The sequence below is a fragment of the Magallana gigas genome, chromosome 8 (genome assembly GCF_963853765.1).
Source record: "Magallana gigas chromosome 8, xbMagGiga1.1, whole genome shotgun sequence".
Lineage (NCBI taxonomy): Eukaryota > Metazoa > Mollusca > Bivalvia > Ostreida > Ostreidae > Magallana > Magallana gigas.
This window is the reverse complement of record NC_088860.1, coordinates 46733887-46744449: the sequence shown is the minus strand read 5'-3', so window position 1 is coordinate 46744449 and position 10563 is coordinate 46733887. Positions and strand designations below refer to the sequence as shown.

Here is a 10563-nt window from a genome sequence, read left to right as displayed (position 1 = left end):
TACCTGTTCGATTGGCGCGCAGTGGTCAAGAGCGAGTGCGTTGTGCGCTAAGCCTACTTGTATACAGCCTGCGCTACTGTAAATTCGTTTAAAGTATGTAAAAGGTATAGTCTTTTTGTTTAAATTCGTATTCATGATTAGATAACGGCTAACAAACTTCATTTTTTTAAAATGTGAAAATTGAAAGCTTGAATAAAGTATATTTTACAATGTGCATATTATATCGAACATTATATTAACCACGCTCAGATATGGCTCTGACGAAATGCATAGCCATATTCTGCAATAGGCATTGTCCCTTGGTGCCATATGTGGTCGATCGGGCAAACAAAATAAGTTTTCACCCCTATATATAAAATTCTATACTTCCACTCAATGTCCTACCTTGAAAATATATCACAAATGTTTATATAATATGTCCACATACAATTGTATATATGTAATACAAATACATATTGGGAATGTATATAATGTGTCTGTAGCAATACTTACGCATTGCTTTGAGGGATTATTTAAGAAATAAACAACGTTATTTATAGTGAACATGGCGTTATGAATAGCAATTGCTCTGTTGGCATATTCCATGATGCGCGCTAGCGCATCATGGAAAATATGCCAGCAGAGCAGTTGCTATTCATAACGCCATGTTCACTAAATAATCGTTGTTTATTACTTATATTTGCATTTTACCACTCGCAAATACCCTGTATAAGCCTAGACCTTGACATTTAGCTATTACATCAAAAGTAAACATTCAGACTGTAATGTATCTTTTTAATTCACATAGATTTGTTAACAGAATCAATAATATGTTATAACAGTAATTCCTTTAAAATGTTATCAAAAACATGTTTTAATATTACATGTTAATACGTCAATTTTAACGGAGTTGGATAAAAACACATGATGTATCGTATAGTGGTTTAAATCTATAGCGTCATGGAAAAGTATATAACGTTACACCTTTATGACGTCATAGTATACTGACAGAGCAATTGCGATTATAGAGAAATAATTGCAGCTCCTCCGTATGGGCTTACAGTGGGAAGGAACAATGGAAATGCAAATATAATTATGTAAATGTGTACCCTTGCATATAAGTATGCACACAACTTGGTATATGTGTTATATATCACATGTGCCTCCCATTGTAACTTACTGTGCTTACTTAACAGTACAATATTTATGTATCTCATCCATTCTTTGTTATAATCATGTTGTTTTATTGTTTTAATGCATACATCTGTATGCCCCCGAGTGCCCTTGATTGGTGAATAAAATTGTAAAACAAATACATGTATAAGTGAAAACTTTTAATTAAACAGTTAAAAGAGTATTTGTTATAGAGAAAACTGACCGTCAACTTTTCTTTGAAAATACACATATGTATATATACATGTATGCTTTTTTCATTATAAAAAAAAATGAAAAATATTGCACCCTCTTAATGCACATATCAAAATTGTAAAATCATGTAAGAGGCAGGCACGTAGTAATACGATTTTGGAAGGTATCTTTCTTTTTTTTTGGCTTGTCAAGAATTTTTGGATGAGTCTGCCCCCTTTCAAAATCGATGCTACGTGCCTGAGAGGTGTTTTCATGTAATATTGAGGTAAGTTTGACAATTTCTTAATCCGCCCATGAAATCACAATGGAAAGCTAATTGCCAGGGCATCTGAAAAGGACTAGCTGATGACTGTACCGTGCATACTTTTAAAAAGACAAAATATGATGGGTCTTTGCTACCGAAAAGTAAAGGGGGGGGGGAATTAATATACTCAAAAGCGTGGTTATTAATGACATGTCATGATCTATTGTCGCGTCAAATTACTACATGTATTTAAAAAAAAAACGCATTAAGCGATAACGAGATCCACTGATAGAAGTCAACAATAACGATAAAAGATATCTGGTTCCTTATTATTTATATACCCATAGACGATCGAGTTTATTAGGTGCCTAATTAACCAAGTGACGAATTTACTCCCTACACGTTTGTACCGCAGCAAACGTGGGAATAGAGCAATCAATCGTAACTTCTCGGGCCTTTCTAGTATGCTCGAAAAACCGCCTACCGGAAAGGCCCGAGAAGTTGCGATTGGGACGGTAACCTTCAGACCAGGAAGTAATATAACACCTGCAGTTGCCATGTTAGAGGGGTTTGTAGTTATAGCACATTCTATTTACATAAGCAGTTAGCACAAGTAAATAAGAAATGAATATGATAATATCGGATTACTTTTCATCACCTAAATTAGTTATGTCACATAAGGCATCAATAATATCGGTACACACATATAATATAATAATATTTTGGGGGAAACTACAAATGTACATACTTCTTGAACCGACTTGTTTATTCATTAAACTGACCAAAACTGCAGTTTAACATTTTAAAATGGAAAAAAAACCAATAGATAAAAGGGTTTTTTGTTCAAATTGTACACACTTGTAAGTGTCGAACAATGCTTTTTTTAATCACTTTGAACTGCTAGGCCTACAGGCCTCTGAATTTCTCTCAATAAGTCAATCGTTAAATGTATGTGAAGAGAGATATATATACCCTATCTGTTTTTTGAGGTTTTTGAGAAGAAGTTTTTCAAAGATTTTCTCGATATAGATAGGGTATGTACCTATCTCTTCCAATACATCAAACGGCTTATTGATAGAAATTCAGAGGCCTGCAAAACTGCACAGCTGCAGACTTTGATTAAAAATTTTGTAATATGAAAAAACGTCATTGGTGTCTACTAGCTGTACAGTGTACATTTGCTGAGAAAAAGGTTGAACCTTGCCCATTTAAATTAGGTTGTAGCTTTGTCTCAAAATAGGGTACACTAACATCCCTCTTGATGCAGAAACAGGTGCCTGTGGGCTTCATGCACGGATCTAGAGGGGGAATCTTGGTGGGGAGGGTCTGGACCACTCTTGAAAATTATAACTTCTTAAATTTACACCCAGAGGTTCAAAGTTATCATATGAAAATAGACCTTGGACCCCTCCCCCTTCTCTTAGTAAATAGAATTATCCATTATCCCCGCCCCCTCACAGGAAATATTCCTGGATCCACACATACATACTTCATAAAAGGTTTCAGAAAAAGTTGTAAATAGAGGTCATGCACTCATTTAATAGTCATTTTAGAGCAAGTATTAATTGGCAGTTAATTTGTACGTAACAGTAAATTTTTTGAAGTGAAAATTAACAGGAAATAGCTAGAAAACCTCCTATAGTGATCAAGATTTGTGTGTTGTCTCTTAAATTTGAAGTAGAAGAAGAAAAAAAAATAGCAGGGTAATTACGCGATTATAGGTGGGGGGGGGGGGGGGATTTCCCCACCCCCGGGGTCTAAGAGACAACCCTGTTAATATACGGTAATCAAAATGTTCATTAGGCTGTCTAATGTTTATTCTATATTTAATGCACAAGTTAGGTACCGATATATGACCATGATGAATCATATTTTGTTTAAAATATCAGACAAACCCATATTTTGATTCTTATCTTTTCCAGTATTTTTAATTACTGGATACTTTCATAACATAATTAAATGTTTTGCTTAACTTATCTTCAAATTAAAGTTAAGTCATCAAGCTAAGTTATGTTGTACAATTCATTGGTAATAAAGATCTAAGAATTGCTGTTCTCTGAATTTCAGAATTGTCCACAGTTGTGAAGAAGTCGTTTGACCATGGACCCTGAGTACAGCCTCCAGGATGTGGTACGGTGTCATCTCTGTGAGACCCCGGTCCCCCCTCTACACTGTGTCATTTGTAACATACATCTGTGTAAAGACTGTGAGGGGAAACATCTCTCTGATAAATCCAAACAACACAAAGTGGTGCCATTCAAATATCGGGGATCTTTTCCTATTAAATGTCAAAAACATTCCACAGAAATATGTGACCAATACTGTGAACAATGTAACATTCCTATTTGTGAACTCTGTTTTTTCTTTAAGAAACACCAAACTCATGATGTAGTGGACATTTTGGAAAGATTAAAAAACAAAACACAATTCTTACAGAAAGATTTACAAGATTTTGAAAAATTAATTAATCCTAAATATCAAGAAATTTTATCTAGCATTTCAGAGCAAAAGGCTGATCTGAAAGAAAACTCCCAGAAATTGACAACAGCAATCAACAAACATGGAGAAGACTTGCACAGAGAAATAGACATCTTTATACAGAAACTGAAATCAGATCTTGATGAAATAGACACCAAACACCTGGATGTTCTAAACAAACAGGAAAATGAAATCAAACACACCATTTCTGAAATCACACAAAGCATTGCTGATCTGAAGAAGTTACTGGCCTCCAATGATGTCAGCCGTGTCTCTGCCTACAAATCCAGGAATGCTGAATTCAGAAGATTGCCTCCTAAACTCTCAGTGTCCTTACCAAGTTTTACCCCTCAGAAGATCAACAAAGAACAGCTTTATCAACAGTTTGGTTCTCTGTCAGCGTCATCTATCAAAACAGAAGAACATGGCTATACAATAGATTTATACTGGGACAGACCGCTCATTGATGTACCACAGATCATCACAGAGATAAACACTGAGTATCATTTTGGATTACACAATGTGTCCTGTGTGAGTGATGAAGAACTGTGGACGTGTGGTTATAATGACAAAAAGATGAGACTCTACAACCTGCATGGGGAACTAGTGAAGTCAGTCCAAACCAAGTCAGGGAACGCTCCACGTGACATAGCAGTGACAAGGAGTGGGGATCTAGTTTATACAGATAGCAAAGACAGAACTGTGAACATAGTGAAGAATACACAGATACAGACAGTGATCAGACTACAGGGGTGGAGACCTCGCAATGTCTGTAGTACCTCCTTTGGTGACCTCCTGGTTGTCATGGACAGTGATTATAAAGAAACAAAAGTTGTGTATTACTCTGGCTCCACAGAGAAACAAAGTATTCAGTACGACCACAAAGGACAACCTCTCTATTCATCTGGTGGCATTAAATACATCAATGAGAACAGGAACCTAGATATCTGTGTGTCAGACATTGACGCCCGTGCAGTAGTGGTGGTCAATCAGGCCGGGAAACTCCGGTTTACCTACACTGGTCGTCCCTCTACTACCAAGGGATCATTTAGTCCACATGGCATCACAACAGACAGCCAGGGTCGGATCCTGACAGCAGACTGGTACAACCACCGTATCCACATCCTAGATCAGAACGGACAGTTCCTCCGCTACATTAACAACTGTGATTTACAGTATCCATGGGGTTTATGTGTGGACACCAGAGACAAACTCTTTGTGGCTGAGATAACAGGTAAAGTGAAGAAAATACAATACAACATGTAAATAAACAATACATGTGACTATACACAAACTAAGATGATGTGTAATTACATTTAGATAGACTCTATATGTACATGTTAGCACTGTTATTGATTAAAACTGTTTGTTTGTCATGTAAACAAATTATATGTGGACATTTTGTGTACATGTACATTGATTCCACGTAAATAATTGTTCTACATAGAGATGTCTTTAAGTTGAATTAAGTCCAGAGGGCTCACATGACTTGTTTTATTAAGACACAGACTTCAGTTTTTAGACAAGATGAATTTTACTAACAAAAACATTAAGGTGAGGTTTGCGGTTACAGGGAGATAACTCACACATTTTCATTGTGACGTAACACCAACTACCCTTTATTTCAGTTATGATGTCAAAATTTATATGACGTCATAATTGATTTCAGTTTTTATGGCTTACGGCCATCTAGTTGCCGGATAATCTTTACGGCAAAGAGTTCAGTTATCTGAACATGCGCGACAAAAAATAGTTCTATTCGAATGTTGCAAAGTTAACTGTTTGTTGTTCATAATAAATATCTTTAAGCAAGATTATACTTTCCATATGTTATTATCACTTATTTTATTGTAACCAATATTGACTTTATTTAAATAAACTCGAAATATAACGCGAATGAATATTAACTGCAGTGTTTTCCCTAGGCCGTTTTTGCATAGAGGTATAGGCCCCCGCCATGCATCACACAGTGTCGCCATGCTTTCCGCTATGCATACTTACATGTATTATAAGCAAACAATCTTTTCTTAATTATTTAAGATCCTAACAGTGATAAGTAAATGTAAAGTTGTCGTTATTTCGTTCAATCTTCATAAAAACGTTTGCACCCGCAGAGAGCGTCGCTAACTTCGATCGACATCGATCTCAGCAAGGGGGAAAGTGTTTAACGGTTAAAGAACTGAACTTATGATTGAGGTATATTGAAACTGGGAGTATAAATCGGTAATAAATGCATAAATAGAGGGGCAATTACTACTTGTTTTAATATAATGTGCCTTTTTCGACACCTCCGCCATTATCGAATGTTGGGGATTTTCCAAGATCTAAAAATAGCACAATGTTCCCTCAATGGTGTTACCTTGGTTGTGCTATGATTGAAGTGTAGTTCTGCCTGTTTCTCCCCCCCCCCCCCCCCCCCCCTCCACAGAGGTTATCTCTGTACAAAGGGAAAAAAAATAAAACAGAAGGTGTTAGAACTGCCTTGTGAATCAATATTTCTTATAAAAGCTTGTGAAGGTCAGCCTCTTAAAAAAGTAGAGAAAAATCCAGAAAAATATGAACAATTATACATTTATGAAATACAAATAAAATGGAATAATACTTGTTGGTGTAGATTTCATGAGAATTCATTAATTATAGTACATAACATGCAGTACATTTCATCATTTGGTTATACATGTATTATTTTTACGCGCAGTGATTTCGCGCTGGCTGTGGCGCTGTTACGTCGCACCGTGCACCAACTCTCGCGCAAGTTCATAGTGCGTAGGAATACAAGGTATACTGATATTTGAGAGCATGTTGGTTTTAAGTGTTTTTGTGTCCATATAAAGTTGAATGAATTTACAGTTAATGTACTTCAGTCGTTGGATAAAAGAAAGAAACAAATTGTCTCATAGTGGAGTTTGAGTCTGACATCATCATTATTATTTTGTGCAGTCTATGATTTTCTTAAAAGCAATGGTGGTTTCAACCAATTGATAAAAGAGGCATCTAGATTTCAATCCTATCTGTTTCGGTCACTAAGGTTCGACCAATCAACAAATGGGGCATGTTGATATCGGTCCTGTTAGTTTCTATAGATCTATGAATTACATGTAGCTAGTTACTTTCTATAGAGCTATAAATAAACTAAAGTTTCCGTAAGAAATAGAGGGAATCATACTCGATCTATGTAAATATAGTCATATCAAACCCGTAAGCCATTATGGCCCTTCAGGCCTTTGATTTTTTATTTCGCGGGCTTTTTAGTATCAATGAAAAAATAAGAGGACACAAGCATTTTATCAATTTCCACGAAAACGAAATCCACATCATATGGTTTTGAATAGTGTTTTAGAAACATCAGATTACACATATTCTATGATACGTTTTTCCTGAAATCGGTGGACTTGGAAAGGTTTCAAATAAGATGTTTTCGTTTACATTATAGTAGTCCAAAATTAAGACTGTTGTTGCATTTTATTCTATTTTTAGATAGTTCATCAGAAATTAATAAAAGTGAATCATGATATTTATAGTGATATTATTTTCGAACATTTTAAGCATAAATAACCCCCATAATAGTCACATATAAAATGTACATATTTTCACAAAATTGTTTACATTTCATCAAAATGAAAATTGGAAATCATGAACTTTGACCTTTTGTAGTTATAAAACGGGACGGGCAAAATTCATTTGAATTTCATGAGAAAAAAGACTTTAGTATAGTGAACAAAATGGTATGTAACTTTGGTACAACGTCTAAAAAATGCAAGCCGCAAACCTTACCTTAATGCATAATGTGCATGATGACTTCAAGTGTTATAGACTTCATATTAAGTAGTCGACTAAGAAAACTCATTGACATCATTTGTTCTACATTTGATGTATCCTTTTATGATTTTACATGATTACCGTATGTAGATATTACTGGTAAATTATGTTGATGCACTACTCATAACATATTGAGTTTCTCATAACATATTGAGTTTAATAAAACAACCACAGTACATTTGTTTATCTGAATTATGTCCTTTATGTTCAATTATTTGATTTTATGGATGACAGCATGTCCGATCAATAGTTGTAAATTTTTTGCATTTTTCAAATTTTACAGTAAATCCTTTTGTGAATTTGCAATCATTACCGTATTTAGATATTACTGGTAAATTATGTTGATGCACCACTCATAAAATATTAAGTTTGATAAAACAATCAAATATATTACATTTGTTTATCTCAATTATGTCCTTTATGTTAAATCATTTGGTTTTATTGTATTTGGATGACAGAATGTTGGTCAATAGATGTGATGTCAAAACCACAGACAAGTTTGTGAATCTGTACTTTGCTTGGTTCCTAAGTTTTTAATGACAAAAGAAAATATATGCTAAGTGGTCATAAGTATTAGGTCAGTCACCCAAAGGTCACTGGTTCAAGCCCTGCTGTGGTCGCTTAATGTAGTGGGACCATGTGTCCTTATACAGACAAGGCACATTACCTTCATTGTCAACGCCATTCAGCTGTAATGGGTTTGGGATTACGCAAGGGATTAACCACTAATGGACCGATGTCCCATACAGGGGGAGTCAATGACCCTCATCTGCTTAGCAAACACCTGTGGAATTAGCACCGAACATTGATGCATAATGTGCACGATGGTTTCAAGTTTTATTGACTTCATATTGAGTATAGTCGACTAAGAAACCTCGTTGACATCCTTTGTTATACATTTGATGTATCCTTTCATGATTTTGCAATTTTATTAAGATCTTGCTGGGAAAACTTTGTTGATGCTTATTACTCATAACATATTATACCGGATGTCTAAATTTTAGAGAATTTTTATATTGCTTTTATATAGAAATTACGTGAATTCTACGGCGAACCGAACGCGCATAATTTTCGCGCATGTAACAATTTTTAATGTTACCCATTGCTAAGTGCGTTGCTAACGCTGAGGGTAATAGAACGGATTATGCACTGCGTCTAAACCAATCAGATTTCAGTATTTAACATGAAAGTATAACAAAACAAATTGTTACATGCGCGTAAATTACAAATTGTTACATGCGCGTAAACTTACGGTTTGCCGTATAATTCACTTCATTTCTGTGTAAAAGTAGTAATAATTTCTCTAAAATTAAGACATTCAGTATAATAAAATAAATAGTGCCAGTTTGAGAGGATAACAGTTGAAATTGACACCCCTCGAAAACCGCTTCGCGTCGGTTGACAACAGTTTTCCAGGGTGTCAATTTCAACTGTTACCCTCCCAAACAGGCGCTATTTATATAATATTATATAATTTAGTATGATATTGTATGGCATAATATTGTATTTTAACAAAATATGATATTGTATCATATGATAAAATATAATTTGATACAACATTGTATCATATCATATGATACAATATCATTTGATACAAAATTTATTATATCATACATTATAATATTTCACAACATCGTATCATATGATATGATATTATATGTTACACAATATCGTATCATACAACATTGTATCATAATAAACGATACTATGCATAGCAATATCATGATACAATATCTAAAATAAAATGAAAAAAAAATTGATACAATATCATATTGTATCATATTTTTACAATATAATATGTGATATAATTTTGTATCATATAAAACAATAGTTTATTATATCATATAATACTATAAAATACGAATCATGTGAAATCATTTAACAACAAACACATCTCTCTATCAAGCAGGTATGAGTGAGGTAGGAGATTTTTTTTGCATCGTTGATAATGGAGATCAGGCTCTGCATATGAAGCAACCTCTGAGATTCATTTATATTATAGTTAAATCAACTATACAAGTTTGAAATAGTACTATTATCTATAAAACATTGACCTGTTCCAAAAAAACTAAACCTTCTCTAGCATCCAAAACCTTTCGCTCAGATTCAGCATTCAAGCCTGTCAGGTGCATCAGTATCAAAACATGCATCATTCATGGATGTTTGAATAAGTTAGGACCAGTAATAAATAAGATGTTTTTATCAGAGAGCACCTGCTCAAAAAACTTTAACCAGCTTTAAAAACCTTAACCTCTTCCAGCATCTGAAACCTACGGCTCAGATTCAGCATTCAAGCCTTTCTGGTGCATCAAAGATAAGTATCATAAGACGCACGATCCACGCAAGTTTGGTGAAGTTAGGACCAGTGAAGCTTTGAAATTGCAATCAAATGGCACCGGCTTCAAAAACTTTCACCTTAACCTCCTCCAGCATCCGAAACCTATGGCCCAGATTCAGCATCCATGTCTTTCAAGTCAATACTTAGGTCCAGATGCATCATCTTTGCAACTCTGGCGAGGATAAAGCAAGTAATAACTTAAATACAGGGCATGCAACAAAAAATTCAGCCAGGTCCAGACGCCGACACCGGGGTCCCCCCCCCCCCCCCGACTTCGTCTCGGTGAGCTAAAAGGCCAGAAAAAAACTAAGAAGATATTTCGGACTACGTTAAATTT

General features: G+C 34.9%; 1 protein-coding gene across 1 annotated transcript; it reads left to right on the top strand.

Annotated features, from left to right (window-relative positions):
* Nucleotides 1-2024: 2024 nt before the first annotated feature.
* On the top strand, nucleotides 2025-5881 carry LOC105329761 (E3 ubiquitin-protein ligase TRIM71). The gene is made up of 2 exons (XM_034474881.2): nucleotides 2025-2159; nucleotides 3659-5881. The coding sequence occupies exon 2, from the start codon at nucleotides 3692-3694 to the stop codon at nucleotides 5333-5335; it is 1644 nt and encodes a 547-aa protein (XP_034330772.2). The 5' UTR covers nucleotides 2025-2159; nucleotides 3659-3691; the 3' UTR covers nucleotides 5336-5881.
* Nucleotides 5882-10563: the final 4682 nt, after the last annotated feature.

Bases quoted from the DNA above. Each gene is read 5' to 3' on its own strand.
- LOC105329761 (XM_034474881.2), top strand. From the start codon at position 3,692: ATGGACCCTGAGTACAGCCTCCAGGATGTGGTACGGTGTCATCTCTGT.